This window comes from Halichoerus grypus, chromosome 1 (assembly GCF_964656455.1).
Source record: "Halichoerus grypus chromosome 1, mHalGry1.hap1.1, whole genome shotgun sequence".
Classification (NCBI taxonomy): Eukaryota; Metazoa; Chordata; class Mammalia; order Carnivora; family Phocidae; genus Halichoerus; species Halichoerus grypus.
This window is the reverse complement of record NC_135712.1, coordinates 3,157,523-3,172,568: the sequence shown is the minus strand read 5'-3', so window position 1 is coordinate 3,172,568 and position 15,046 is coordinate 3,157,523. Positions and strand designations below refer to the sequence as shown.

At 51.2% G+C, this 15,046-nt stretch overlaps 1 protein-coding gene across 8 annotated transcripts in view; it reads left to right on the top strand.

The window, feature by feature from the left end:
* Positions 1 to 15,046, top strand: part of PKNOX1 (PBX/knotted 1 homeobox 1) — a 68,390-nt gene that overhangs the window by 36,035 nt on the left and 17,309 nt on the right. For 7 of the 8 annotated variants that reach the window (XR_013446656.1, XM_036069291.2, XM_036069287.2 and 4 more), the window contains 4 exons: positions 1,374 to 1,544; positions 5,171 to 5,270; positions 6,369 to 6,466; positions 12,512 to 12,640. Coding sequence is in view for 7 of the 8 variants with exons in the window: in XM_036069291.2 (XP_035925184.1) it covers positions 1,374 to 1,544; positions 5,171 to 5,270; positions 6,369 to 6,466; positions 12,512 to 12,640 (498 nt within the window). In the remaining variant the exon portion in view is untranslated. The remainder of the gene's footprint in view (positions 1 to 1,373; positions 1,545 to 5,170; positions 5,271 to 6,368; positions 6,467 to 12,511; positions 12,641 to 15,046) is intronic. The other variant, XM_078069933.1, reaches the window with a different exon arrangement.

Genomic DNA, 15,046 nt, shown 5'->3' with positions numbered 1-15,046 from the left:
GCGGACACACACCCTTATGCTCTGTCTGGAGGCTGGCAGTAAGTGGTGGTGGGTGACCAGGCTGTATGCAGACTTGAGGAGGCCCTCGAACACAGAGCAGGGCAGGCTTAACAGGGGGCTCGCACGCTCCTCGGCTGCTTCCCCTGGCCTTTCAGCCTCGTGTGGGTGCCCTCCTCCCAGGTCCGGTGCCCCGAGTTCCAGGGTCCTCTGTGCTTGCTGAAGGAAGTGCAGAGTTTGTCAGAGTTGACATCACCGCTGCACCCCTCAGTGCTGGTGGAACGCTGTTAGCCCGCGTCAGGGGACACGCTCCTTCCCTGGGCTCCCTTTAGAGCCTGCTACCCCCAGCCGAAAACCTTAGTCAGGGCCCTGATCAGCAGAAAAGTGTCTCAGGAAACTTTTTCCTGAATAAATGTCCCAGATCTTTGTTGGTTTTTAATTTCTCATTATACGTTCAACCCTTCGTGCCTCACGGATTTTACCAGGGCGCTGTCTGACCGGGAGTCAGCCTCCTCGTCTCTGAACCGGGACCAACAGTGCCCGCCCTTTTGGGGTGAGAATCAGAAGCTCTCTCTGCCTCTGAATCTCTATCACACAGCCAGCAGTGCGTGGCCGCGGGGACAGCCAGAGGGGACCCAGGTTCTCCTGACTGGTGTTCCAGCACAGGGCCTAGCAGAGCTTGGGACGTGGTTGCTCTTTATCGACTGCTTGGCTGGTTCATTCCACAGGTACATACGAATTACTGTCCCCAAGGTCACAGGGAAGGAGCTGAGCTTTGGGGTTGTGGATTCACAGGCAAGTAGTGCTTATTACAGACCATTGTCTACTGCTATGGGGCAGGTTACTCTGAAATTTAGTGACTTAAAGTCACTGTAAAACTTCTAGAAAAATCTTAAAAGGGCTAACCTAGTGCTAGGGAAAGAGTTCTTAGGCTTGTCACCAAAAGCACAATCCATAAAAGGCAGAGTTGGTCAGTGGAGTTTTATCAAAATGAAGAGCCTCCTATGAGGGGGGTATGGATTCCTCCCCATTTACAGAGGAAGACACAGGAGCAGAGGGAGGGTAAGTACCTTGCTCTTTGTTGGAGCCGGTCCGCGGTGGGGCCGGGGTGAGGCTGGGCTGTCTCCTGGTGCTGCGACTCACTGAGGGCAGCACGGGGACATCTGTGCCCCACACACCAGATGCAGCGAGATGCCAGAGGTCCGCGGCGCTGGAATGACTTGTCGTTTTGCATGATTTCTGATGTTGTCCCCCTCCTGTCATTGGCCGTGCAGATGGTCAGCGCTCTGTGGCGTTCAGGCGAATGACTGAGAATTACAATTTACCGTGACGCTGCCGTTTTCTTGTCTGAAGGTCTTCATTTTCTCTGCTTCTAGATGGTAAAAGCAATCCAGGTTTTGCGTATTCATCTTCTGGAGCTGGAAAAGGTTAACGAACTGTGCAAAGATTTCTGCAGCCGATACATTGCTTGTCTAAAAACAAAAATGAACAGTGAGACTCTGCTGAGTGGAGAACCCGGAAGCCCGTACTCCCCCGTCCAGTCCCAGGTATCTGTGTCGGGTCCTGCTCTGCTTCTGGGTGGTGGTGAGGTCTGCGGGGGTGGCGGGTACTGACTCCTGAGACCCACCGCCCTGTCGGAGTGCCTGGGCTGACATAACGCCATCCTCAAGCCACAAGGACAGGCCCTCTGGGCCTCATGCACTAAGTGGGGTGAGGCCTCAGTCTGCGTGTGCAGACCCTGGATCCCAGCTTTCTGGAGGATGGAGTACCATTCATTGCTTTCCTTTTTCTTTAAAATAGGGTTTTTATTATTTCTTAAAATTGTGGTAAAATACACATATCATAAAATGTACTGTCTTAACCATTTTTAAGTGTACAATTCAGTGGCATTAAGCATATTCACACTGTTGTGCAACCATCATCACCATCTATCTCTGGAACCTTCCATCTTCTCAGACTGAAACACTATCCCCATGAAATACTAACTCCCCATTCTTCCCTCCCCAGCCTCTGGCTCCCACTATTCTACTTTCTATGAATTTGGTCAGTCTAGGTACCTCACGTGAGGGGATCATACCGTATTTGTCCTTTTGTGCTTGGCTTACTTTACGGACATAATGTCCTCGAGGTTCACCCATGTTGAAGCACTGTTATACTTGAGCCACTGATGGTGACATTCCATTGTGGTCATAGTTCACACTTCCCTGATGGCTAATGGTGTTGACCATCTTTTCATGAGCTAATTTGCCATCTGTAGATCCTCTTTGGTAGAAGGTCTGCTCACGTCTTTTGCCCATTTTCTGATTGGATTTTTTTTTAAACTGTTGACTTTTGAGAGTATTCTAGATACTAGTCTTTTTTTTTTTTTTTTTAAGATTTTGTTCATTTATTTGACAGAGAGAGCGAGAGAGCACAAGCAGGGGGGACAGTAGAGGGAGAGGGAGAAGCAGGCTCCCTGCCAAGCGGGGAGCCTGATGTGGGGCTCAATCCCAGGACCCTGGGATCATGACCTGTGCCGAAGGCAGATGATCAACCATCTGAGCCACCCAGGCGCCCCTAGATACTAGTCTTTTATGGGCTATATGGTTTGTAAATATTTTCTCCCAAGTCTGTAGCTTATCTTTTCATCCTCTTAACAGGGTCTTTTGCATAGCAAACATTTTAAATTTTGATCAAGTCCCATTTATCAACTTTTCTTTGATGAGTTGTGCTTTTGGTGTTAAGTCTAAGAACTCTGCCTAGCCCTAGATCCCAAGGATTTTCTCTAGTTTTGTGTTGTTGTTGTTGTTTTCCTGAAAGTTTTATAGTTCATATTTAAATCCATGACCTATTTTGAGTTAACTTTTGTATAAAGTGTGAGGGTTTAGGTTGAGGTTCTTTGTTTTGCCTCTGGCCGTCCTGTGCTCCGGCACATTTGTTGACATTCCTCCCTTGAATCGCTTTTACACCGTTGGCAACAGTCAGTGTGTTTGTGTTGGTCTGTGTCTGTGTTCTCTGTTCTGTTCTGCTGATCTCTGTATTTGCACCAGCTAATCTTGTTACTGTAGCTATTTAATAAGTCTCAAATTTGGGTAGACTGTTTCCTCCCACTTTATTCTTCTTTTTCAAAGTTATTTTAGTTATTCTAGTTCCTTTCCATATAAGTTTTGGAATAATCTTGTCTATATCAACAAAAAAATGTTACTGAGATTTTGATAGAAATTGCATTAAGCCTGTGTATCGTTCTGGGGAGAATTGATGTCTTTCCTCTGTTGACTGTTCCAGTCCACAGACCGGGTATGTCTCTCTGTCATTTCTTTCATTGGTGTTTTGTAGTTTTGTGATAGAAGTCCTACATATGTGTTTTTGGAATTACACCTTGTGTGTTTGTTTGTTTCTTTTTTTTTTTTTTTTTGGCTATTACAAATGGTATTATATTTTTAACTTTAGTGTCCCTGCTAGTATTTAGAGATACAGTCGATTTTGTATGTTTTATCTTTCATCCTGCAACCTTGCTGAACTCATTTATTAGTTCTAGGAGGTCCTTTTCACAGATTCCTCAGGATGTTCTCCTTATTCAGTTATGTCATCTGCAGATAGGAACAGTTCTGTTCCTTCCTTCCTGATCTGTTTGCTTTTTATTTCCTTGTCTTACCTTATTGTGTTGGCTAGAACATCTGGTACTATCTTGAATACGATTGGTGAGAGTGGACGTCCTGCCTTGTTCCCAATCTTAGGGGAAAGCATTCTGCCTTTCACTGTTAGTTATAGTTTTAGTGGCAGGTTTTTTCTAGATGCTCTTCATCAAGTTGAGGAAGTTCCCCTCTATTCCTGTTTCTCTAAGAGTTTCTATTATATTGAATTTGTCAAATGCTTTCCCTGGGTGAATTGATGTGATTATGTGATTTTTCTTCTTTCTTCTGTTAACGTGGTAGTAGATTACATTACTTGATTTTTCGAATACTGAACAAGCCTTCATTCCTGGAATAAACTCCACTTGGTCATGGCACATAATTCTTTTTATATAGGTTCCTGAATTCTGTTTGCTAATATGTTGTTAAGCATTTGTATGTCTGTATTGGGGGATACTGGTCTGTAGTTTCTTTTTTGTTACAGTCTTTGTCTAGGTTTGGTACCAGGATAGTACAGCTTTGTAAAATGAAGAATATATCCTCCTTTCCTATTTTCTGGAAGTGATTATATAGAATTGGTGTTAATTCTTTACATGTTTGATAGAATTCTCCAGTGACACTAGCTGGAGCTGGAGATTTCTTTTTTGAGTGTTCAAGTTACGAATTCGGTGTCCTTCATAGTTGTAGGGCTGTTCAGATGACCTGTTTCACGCTAGCTTCAGAGGCCCGCGTGCCGAGTGGACTGCGGCACTCCTCTCCTGCTGACGTGTGTAGGGTCTGCGGTGCTCTCGGTTTCCTTCCTGATGTTGGTAATTTGTCATGTCTCTTTGTTTTCCCTAAGTCTTGTAGAGGTTTGTCAGTGTATTGATCTTTGCAAAGAACCAGCTCTTTTTTCATTGATCTCTGTTTTTCTATTTTCAGTTTCATTGATTTCTGCTTTGATCTTTATTATTTCCTCCCTTCTGCTTGCTTTAGTTTCCTTTTGTTCCTCTTTTTTAGGTTCTTGATGGTGGGAGCTTGGATTATTGATTTGAATGAATTAATATTCTAACCAAGTTAATGTGGCAGACTTTGTATGTACCTACCAGAGCTTTACACATACATTCAGATTGATGTGGCAGCCTGCAAAGTAATCGTCTTTGGGCAGTACCCACTGATGCTGTTGAACTGCTGAAATCCCTGGGTGCCTGCTGGGCGCCAGACCCTGTGCCTGGACGCCAGTGCGGAGCTCTCTCCCTGGCCGGCCAGCAACCCAGCCATCTCGGTGAATGGACGGGTGGAATCTTGATGTGGTGTTTATGGTCATTTCTGTGGAACCTGCTGCAGGCCAGGCCCAGATCTAGCACTCCACAATCATGAACACCAGGGGGCTTGCGTCTTTTATGATGATTAATATGCTGACAAGAGGAAGGATAATCTTTTGGAAGCCAGATTGAAACCAGTATCTCAGTACTGATGATGATAGTTGATACTGGGTCAGTCTTGGATCTCTTGGTTTGCAGATATGTAAGGTGGGCTTTCTGTTTTCCCATAGCCCCTCACTTTGTATTTCTGACTTACAGCAGATTCCGAGTGCCATCTCAGGCACTCTCAGCCCCCAGGGAATCGTGGTTCCAGCATCTGCGCTGCAGCAGGGGAACGTAACCATGGCAACAGTGGCAGGTACGCCGACCGAGAAAGGGATGCTCTTTCCTTGAGCTTTTGTGGAAAAGCCCTTTATATTAGAACAGAGAAGTGCATAAATATAATTTCTAATTAATGCCAGTTCCTGAAATAGGAGTGGCAAAATCTAGAGCATTTAGAATTGAATGCCTGTTTCTTGTTTTAATTCCCAGTAACAAATAGTTTACGCAAATTGTGTTTCCCTACTAAAAAATTTTGGGAAGAAAGGTTTTATATAGGAGTTGACAGCATATAGCAAAAACCAATTGTACTTTGCAGATAACATAGTTGTTAATTGCACTCTTGGCAGCACCGGGAAAAGCTTAGGTTGTGTCATTAATGTTTGACAAAGAAAAATTCATTCTTAGTATTACTTGTCAAATAAAAACACGGGAGGGGTACCGATTCTGTGGTTCCCTGGTGCATCTCGAACATCGCAAATATAAAATTGTCATGAAAATGGAATGGGGCATGTGAGGAGGGGAGAAATTTACAACGAAAACCCTCGTGTGATAGTGTCAGGGGAAACCTCCACAGGAAGATGAAAGCATGTTTGATCAAAATATACTATGATAACAAATAGTTCACACCAGTTGCCAGGTCCTTTAATACTGCTAATTGTGGGGAAAGTAGGAAACAGAGGTGGACAAAAAAGGGAATTTGCAGAATCCAAATAAGCCCTTGTGTCCTGTGCGGTGGGACACCTTACCACCCGCTTTGCACTGTGCCCCCCGACCGTGCCCGCCCCCCTGACACACTGCCCTGTCCCCTCCACTGCCTTGCCCCTCACCCTGCACACTGCCGTACCTCCTGCACAGTGGCCCGCACACCCCTTACAGTACCATGCCCCCCCCGCCGAGTGCCCCTCCCCTGCAAAGAGCCAGACCTCACTATAGATGCTGGAACACTACTTGTCCAGGGAAGTTGTTCAATAATTCATAGTGACAAGTCAGCCAGCAAAGTATTGATCATTTGAAACAATTTAAAAACCACATCAGACTAAAGATTTTATTCCTTTCATACATATATCGCGTATATTGAGAATACGGTTTTAAATCGTTGAGACTTAAAGAGTATTTTAATTTCTTCCTTCTTGAGGTGGCACAGTGTATCAACCTGTCACAGTTGTCACCCCTCAAGGCCAAGTAGTGACACAAGCGTTGTCGCCCGGCACGATCAGGATCCAGAACTCCCAGGTGCGTGTGCCATTCCCGCGGGAGGGTCTGGGGGCGCGTTGCGCAGGCGTGGGGCACAGTAGGCCCAGGCTGGATCTGTTCCCTCTGCCTGAAGATCGGTTGTCTCGAGCTGGCTTCCCCGTAGCAGTCTCCAGTTAACTCAGTGTCCATGTTTTGTCTCTTGTTTACTCTTTGTCTCCCTCGGTGTAAAAAAGTTGCAAAGTTCAGAAAGTCTAAGGAAGCAGGAAAAAAGTCATCCATGACCCCTTCCCCTCAGCAACCACTGTCATCCAGTTGAACACTGGATTGTGTGGTTGTCTCCGGATCAGGAGACTCGAGGCAGTGTGGACACGCTCTTCCTGCCGCCATGCAGGTTGACAGCGGACCCAGCAGGCAGGTCTTGCAGCCCGTGGCAAGGCCCTTCTGTGCTTCTGGGCCAGAGCGCCACTCCGGGCTGGTCCTCGGGCTGGCCGGGGCCCTTCCCTAACATCCTCCCATAGCCTGGTGCGAAAGCTGAGCAAGGGCTGCCCCTTCCCTGCTCCCAGTTGCCCAGTGGAGGCCCTGCCCCAAGGAGGCTGGTGTGCTCTTCCTGCCCTCGGCCTCTCGCGCCCCCCAGCTCCGAGAGCGCAGGAGGCTGCTTCACGGGCAGAAGCAGCACGTGCACGTGCTGTTCTGTGCTGGGCTGAGGTCACACTGCTCTCTCTGTGCCTACGTGGTGAGACGGGGTTGCCTCGGTGGTCGGCCAGGCCGCTGTCAATCACGGAGACGCACGCACGCGCACACACGCACACACACCCTTGTTTTCCACACTGAGCTAGGTTTAAGTCAGAAAGGTAATGTTTCTGTTGTCAGCTCGAAGTTAGGAATACAGATTCTTTATGTTAGTTGTCTTTAGCCCACACAGGTGTTTCCCACAACCTCACGGACGGCTTGGAGGCCCAGCCCCGGAGATGTTGTGTGTCCCTCAAGCAGACAGCAGAGGCGAGAGGGCGTCAGGGGCAAGGGCTGGCACTGCCAATCCAGGGCTTACTGCCTCTCACTGCATGGACAGAGTTGAGCTGAGGCGGGGGGCCTTGTCATCTGGGCACATGGGGTCTCACCAGGCCCAGCAATGGGTGGAGGAGGAACTGGACTCCCCCAGCATTGTCCCTAGGTTTTCCAGCCAGCCTGCTTTCCCTGGAGCTTCCCATTTACCACGGCTGTGAGCGTGAACTGGTGTCTGGTTCGCAGAGCTCGTCCTGGTACCACATGGAACTGCTTTTAGAGTGAGGTGCCTTCCTTATGTAGTAGAGGTTTATTTGTCCTGTTGCTTAAGAAGAAAGTTTTCCGGGGCACCTGGTGGCTCAATCAGTTAAGTGTCTGACTCCTGATTTCGGCTCAGGTCACGCACGGTCTCAGGGTCGTGAGATTGAGTCCCGCATCGGGCTGTGCTCAGCTGGGAGTCTGCTTGGGATTCTCTCTCCTTCTCCCTCTGCCCCTCCCTGCTGCATGCTCACTCTCTCTCTCTCCCCACCCCTTCTCTCTCAAATAAATAAATCCATCTTTAAGGGAAAAAAAAGGTTTTCTACTTAACTGAATTTTCTTATAGATGGAAAGGACTGGTTTAACTAGCAAATACATAGAGTTTGTATTTCAGCATAACCCCTCTGACACAGAACATGCCTGTGACCCTCCCCAGCCTTGTCAGGCAGACAGGTGAACACAGCTCCCAGCCTGTGGGCTGTCTCTGCTCCGGTGCTCAGTCCACCGTGCGCCTGTCCCCTCGCCATCACACTCCTGCCGAGTCCGGCTTCTAGGGCAGCAGGGCCAGGAAGCCAAAGACACGAGCTGCCCCGGGTTTCCAACAGAAGAGTAAACAGATTGACCGAGGGCTCTGGGTGCAGGTGTTCTTTGAATAAAACCTGTACATGGTACGTGTGATTTTTATTGTAGCTGTTTGGGCTGCTCTGGGCTCTTTTCTTCCCTTTTTCTTTTTTTTTCTTGTGGGGAGGGGGGATTGGTTCTTACTGGGCTTCAGGTAATTGGGGAGAGTAACTTAACCAGTGACATTTTCTGTTTTTGTGTCAGAAACTGTCAGGGTTGGTTTGATCGAGAAAACTGCTCGCTGTCTGTCTTGGCTCCCGTGGTCACTCTGGCCAGCGTCATTCACGGCAGCACTGTGGTGGCGGTCACTCCCGTGCTGTCCCCCACCTGCCCGTCCTGCCCCATGTCTGGCTGCGTTGTGAGCGCAGCTGAGGCGGATTCTAACGTTGCCACTCTCCCACAGAAGAGAATTGGCCACCGTGGGCCACATTCTGACCTACGGCTCATCAGGAGGAGGCAGGATTTGGCCTTTTCCTAGGGCATCTCTATGGAAAGGTGATTCTGCCTTTTTTTTTCTTTTTTAAAGTTTTTATTTATCCATTTGACACAGAGACAGCAAGAGAGGGAACACAAGCAGGGGGAGTGGGAGAGGGAGAAGCAGGCTTCCTGCTGATCAGGGAGCCCAATGCGGGGCTCGATCCCAGGACCCTGGGATCATGACTTGAGCTGAAGGCAGACGCTTAACGACTGAGCCACCCAGGCGCCCCAAGGTGTTTCTACTTCTAAAAACATGTTTTCGAGGAAAGAGAAGTAGCCAGGGGGATTTCACGGATTTCCTCCCGCTCTAGCTCCTCCCCCTTTCCCGGGAGAGTCTTATTTGTATATATTTTAAGTTTTTGCTATTACTTGGCCTGTGACAAGGTTTTTTTTGCCTCCGTTTTACTCTTATTTTGCTTTTTTATATCAGGTGGTTGTGAGTCCAGTTCAGTGTGCAGGGTGCTGAGAGGCTTGGAGCCAAGCACCGCTTTTCCCGCCCCGTTCCCTCCTCTCCCCTCAGGCAGCTGCTTTCTGATCCTGCTGATTTCCTCCCGTTTCTCACTAAAAATCCTCCCTCTTAACTCACCCCTGAAGCTCCCTGTTTGGGCTCTCTGTCACGGTCGGGGCCTGTGCTCCGTCCGCGCGCCCCCTCGGCGGTGGCTCTTCCCCGCCCTGCCCGTGCTTCTCCCCACAGCTCGGCCACACCTGTTGTCAGTATGAACATCACCTGGTCTCTGCGGAGCTGAGTGTGTACCTGTGATCTCAGGGCTTCTCTGGTTCAGATGTGTCTGGCCGAGCTCACAAGTGCTTCACTGTTGCCCAAGGTGCATCCGTCGGGGCCGTGGGCCCCCAGAAGCTCTCCGCCTCCCTTCTCCGGGGCTCTTCTCTATCCAGGCTGGGCATAGCGTGTGTTCTCGAACTTTCCTTTGACATTGCCTTGAGGAATCCCTTCTCCTAGGGCCTACATCCTCTACTTTCTTGGCTTTACTCCCCACTTTGAAAACTTCCACAGAAAATGTGCATGGGAAATACATTCTGTCGAGACGTTGCAAACCTGAAGATGACTTTATTTTGGTCTTGTACTTGACTGTTTCCCAGGACGGTTTCCGGAAGAAATCGTCAGCAGGGCCCGGGAGCATGGCATCGGGGCTCTAGCCGCCTTGGGAGGAGGTCAGTGCTCGCTGCTTTCCAGGCTGCTGTGTTTTCTCCTCTTAGCCGCGTCTCTTCTCCGAGCTGTTGCTGAGCCCTGGGAAAACCTCATGTCCTGGCGTCTGAGACCTCTCCTTGATGTCTCTGAGATAGCCCTGCCCCCACCCCAAGACATTAGACCTTCTGAACCAAATCTCTGCATTTTTGTGTCATTTTGTATTTGTATTCCCATTGTCTGGTTTCTGAGAGATCTTTTATCTCCCAACCCATCCATGCAGGTTGACCTCTTCAGCAGTTTGGATTTCTTTCTTTTTTTTTTTTTTTTTTAAGATTTTATTTATTTATTTGACAGAGAGAGACACAGCGAGAGAGGGAACACAAGCAGGGGGAGTGGGAGAGGGAGAAGCAGGCTTCCCACAGAGCAGGGAGCCCCATGTGGGACTCGATCCCAGGACGCTGGGATCATGACCTGAGCCGAAGGCAGACGCTTAACGACTGAGCCACCCAGGCGTTCTTCAGTTTGGATTTCTTAGACTCTTCCATGCCCTCTGTGCTTTCTCTTGAAGTAGCTCCCGTTTTTGCTTCATGGGTGGTTGAAGCCTTCTCTCTGTTCCCTCTGCATCTCAGCGTTTATTCACTCTGGTGTCTGCTCTGTGATGGAGGCCTTCGGATGTTTGGGGACAGTTGGCTGTCCTCGGACCTGTCAGCGTGAGCTGCCAGAAAGCCGTTGGGTGCGTGCCAGGTGCGGGCCATGGCAAGCCGGCTTCTCCGCGGGCTGGCCTCTGGAGGGTTTCCTCTGCGCAGTGTCTCCAGAGAAGGACTCTCAGCCTTCTTGCCCGGGGCATAGGCCTGGTTGCGAGGGCGAGAGTGGGCCGGGGTCTCCCATTTTGCGTGTAGACTTTCCTTACCCCTCTTTCTGGCCTTGCCCCTCACTTCCACTGTCCAGCTTGCTCAGTGTGCCCCAGTCTCCTGCAGGGCAGGGGGCAGATCAGTCATCTGCAGAGAATGATGGGGAGGGTGTGGGGGGCTCTCACTGCTTCTTAAACAGACCTCCAGCCAGTTTCCCAGGCTTTTAAACCCCCCGCTTGTCCAGCCCCCAGCGGTGCTAGAGCTCAGCAGGGCCAGTGGCCGTTCCGTGCAGAGGCCTCGGCTTGCTTTCCTGACGCAGCCCTGTGGGCACTCAGGCCCCTTGGTAGCATCTGTGAGGTCGAGTCATACGGCTAGCTGTCACTTCGCCTACTTTTGAGCCCGCATTTGCTTTAACCCTGCACGAAGAAAGCAACATTGGGCGTATGTCAAATTTCATGAAGAACATCATATATTAATTGAGACAAATAAGACAGATGAGCTACGTTTTGGCCCTGGTGCTTTGGAGCTCGTATTAAAAGTTCATTTCCTCTTCTTTTTCCTGTACACACAAACACGAGCATAGAGAGGGGGCTTAATACCGTTTGCTTTCAGTCCTTTAACAAACAAATTCATTTCAAAAAACACTCACACCCTTAATAATAATCCTGACTTTTAAGAAACGTTAGGTATGGCTGGTGGCTTGATGTTCCCATGAGTCATGGACTGTGTTGTTGCGATGTTGTCGTTGAGGCTTTTAAAGCAGACATCTGAAATGGTGTCAGGCCAGAGGAAGTGCAGAGAATACAGTGACCTCCAGAATCACGTTCCAAACCCTTACAGGGGTGTCTGGATACATTACACTGAAGGTGATGCTCTTTCCTCTATGAAGTCGGATTCCTGCATAAGTTCTGCGTTCACGCGTGCACAACCGCAGGGGTGTCCCCGACGGGTCTGTGCAGAGGCCTGCGGAGCTGCAGTGGGCTTCTTCCCGGCCCGGGTCAGGAGCGCTGACCACACCTCTGCACAGGGAGGCTGGGCCTGGGGGCTGAGGCCTGGCCTTACGGACATCACATCTGTCTTACGTTTGTGTGAAAGACAGTCCCATAAGAAGTGTTATGCGCATCCTTTCCTGTGGAAAGGGGGTGGGCAGAACGTGTCCATGCTGTCCTCAGGGGCGAGGGAGGCCGTGTCTGTGGTGGCTCCGGAGGCTTCTGGGCCAGAGGCGGGTGCCTTGGCCCCTTGGCTCTGTGAGCCCCGTGTCTGCACTGTGCGTGCGTCTGTGTCCCTCCCCTCTGTTCAGCCTGCGTGGCCGCCTCTCGTCAGCGGCGCTTCTGCCTTCCTGCCCGTTCTTGCTGATCGCTTGGACTCTCTAGGCTAGGAGAGCGGGTGCTGTCATGTCCATGACTAGAGGGTGCGAGGTGAACACGAGTGGTGGGCGGGAGGGCCGTGGGCCTCACAGGTCTGCAGGGCAGCGGCCCCAAGGCCCTCTGGGCTCCTGTCTCACCTGCCGGACGAGGGGCCACTGCCCGCGAGACAGCGGGGTCAATAGTGAGAATGCAGAGGGAGCCCCCCGACAGGTGAGCCTGTGGGGCCCAGCACACACGTCTCCGCTGCCATACGTCCTTTCTCCGTAAGACCGTGGTTATTTCCTCCATCAGAAGTCGTAAACTACTTGCCTGTGTCATAATTTCCTGTGCCTTCTAACGTTATTTTTCAATTGTTTAAAAGCTTCAGTTACAGTTAAACCAAGATCTAAGCATCTTGCATCAAGATGATGGCTCCTCTAAGAATAAAAGGGGCGTTCTGCCGAAGCACGCTACCAATGTGATGAGATCTTGGCTCTTTCAGCACATAGGGGTAAGAACGCAAGTGATTCCACAGTCAACAGCGCCCTGAGACGCTTGCTTGCTGGCTTCCTTCCTGGAAAAAATGTAGTGTCTGTGCCGGAGGCCTGGTGTTGAGTGTCGGCGTCATTGACTGTCTCGATGTTAGGGTGGAACGTGGGACAGAGGAGGGTGACCACACTCTGGAGGTCTCTGCCTCAGGGACTTAGCCAGGAGGGCCCTGCTGCTGACAAGGGAGTGCCTTCCGCTCATGCTAATCACCTACGTGCCACGGAGGGCGACCCCGTGTGGTGAGTTCGAGAAGTGGGCAGAGAGAAGAGGAATTCGGGAAACACCTGGGGAGATAGTGACGTTTTAGATATTGGATTTGAGAGGAAGATACGGTAAGGTCGAAGGTGGAGCTGTGGACAGAGGGTCAGCACGTGAGCTTGTTGAACTTGAGACGGCGTTTGCCCTGCGGACAGCAGCGGCCCATGCGCACAGTGTCTGCACACCTCTTCCCTCACCTGGGTCGTGGCCACACCCTGTCTGTGAAGATGTCCCGTCTTCGGGAGCACACACTTGCTCGTCCATTTACTGGACAAGACTTGCTTCTTACCCAGCTGAGACCCTCAGTCCTCCTGCCGCTGAACTTGGGGGAGGCATGTGACGCAGAGCAGCTTTCAGGGGCGACAGCCAGGCTAGTGGCCAGGGTCAGGACTGACCAGGTTGGCTTGCAGGGGAGCGTGTGGTGAGACAGAGGCAGCAATGTGGCTACTGTCTGCTGCGTACGGCCCCGTCCAGGTGGACGAGGAGCCCGCAGGGGTGTGGGCACAGACGCAGAGGCCTTTCGGTGCCTGGAGGGACGGAAGGTCAGGAGGTCCGGAAGGTCAGGAGGTCCGGTGGGGAGCTGCCCGGCAGCCTCGGGAACCAGCTTTGCGGCCGGAGCTTTCCGCCTGCTGTTCCCGACTTCTGTGCTGCGTCAGCCGGCTCTGCGCCTTTGCCTCCCTGCCCCTGGCCCCCACTCGTGTCTCTGGTTGCTGACCGCTCCCTCCGCGGGCCGCCTTGCTCATCTGCATCCCGGTGCCCTGTGGCTGTCAGTGGGGCGTCTTCGTGCCCTTTCTCCGCATGCACCCTTGGGGAGGCCCGCTGCCTGGGCCCGAGGCCTGCGTGTGTTCCTGGCGCCGGTCTCCGTCCTCGCCCTGACTCTGAGCCCCGGGGCCGGCGCCAGTCTCCGTCATCCCCTGTCTTCTGGCCTTTAGCCCTTGTCACTGCCGACCGGCACCCCCTTTTCTCTAACTGGCGCCAGGCTCCTTCCCCGAGAGACAGCAGTCCGAGGTAGCCGCCGACTCCAGGCTTGGAACCGGCACGTGATGTCGCTGAGCAGGACCCCTCTCCCTTTCCTGGCCAGCCCTCCTGGAGCGCTAGGACCCCCAGCTTCTCTCCTCTTCTGCCCTGCCGAGCCGTCCCCGCGTGCAGGACACAGCAGCATGAGTCGGGGAGAACAGTGCCGCTCTGAGCAGTGCGGCCACTTCCGGAAAGTTGTCCTGAAAGGGAAAGGCGTTACGGACACCATGGTTCAGCGCTGTTCATTCTAGTGGTGGGAAGACTTGGTGTGTTTGCTGGGACGTTACCCAGCTGGTTCCCATGGTACATGAGGGCCGGGGCACTCGGCAGACCCGGGCAGGGGGTGGCGAGTGAGACAGCAGGCTCTCCCACTGCTGTCCCCAGGATGGCCCCGCCACGTGCGTGTCCGCGCTGTAGGATCACAGACCAGTGTAGGACGGCCATCGTCCTCCCGGTGCCCTTTCGTGTCTTCATAGTTCCTAGAGCAGTAAACCCTGCTCGTAGGTTGAAGTAAAACGTTCCTTATTTTTTTTTCCCTATGAGGCATTTTCTGCCTCCTTTGGCCCTTGTTTCTTTGAAACACGGTCCTCTCCTGCAGCCTTCCTAACACGGGAGGGGGACAGTTACTGCCGCACGATGGGGCTTTTCCTGGTTAGTGCACTGGGTTTCCTGTCCCCTTTTATTTTATGAGCTTTTAAACGGCAGGCACAGTATTCGCATTTCTGTAATCTCTACCTCGGGGCCATATGCGGTGGCATCACCCCAAGTCGCTGTCTGTCCGAAGGAACAGACGCTGCTGGGGAGACCGGTGTGGCACGACGCTGTGGTCACCGGGGTCACCATAGTGTGCAGCGACTTTCCCATACGCTGAGTGTTACGGTATCCCCTGCCCCCGCCGTGTTCTCTGGGGTCCCGGGCAGTCCAAAATAAGGGACTTGGTTGCACGTAGGTTTTTGAGTCATTGTCTTACTGGTTTCTACACGTGGACCGTAATCAGCCATGGAGAAACCGCTTATTACTGTAGATAGAAGTGATTTCCTTTGGTCCTTCTGTCAATTTTGATATGTACCTTCTGGTTTAATTCTGTTTTTTA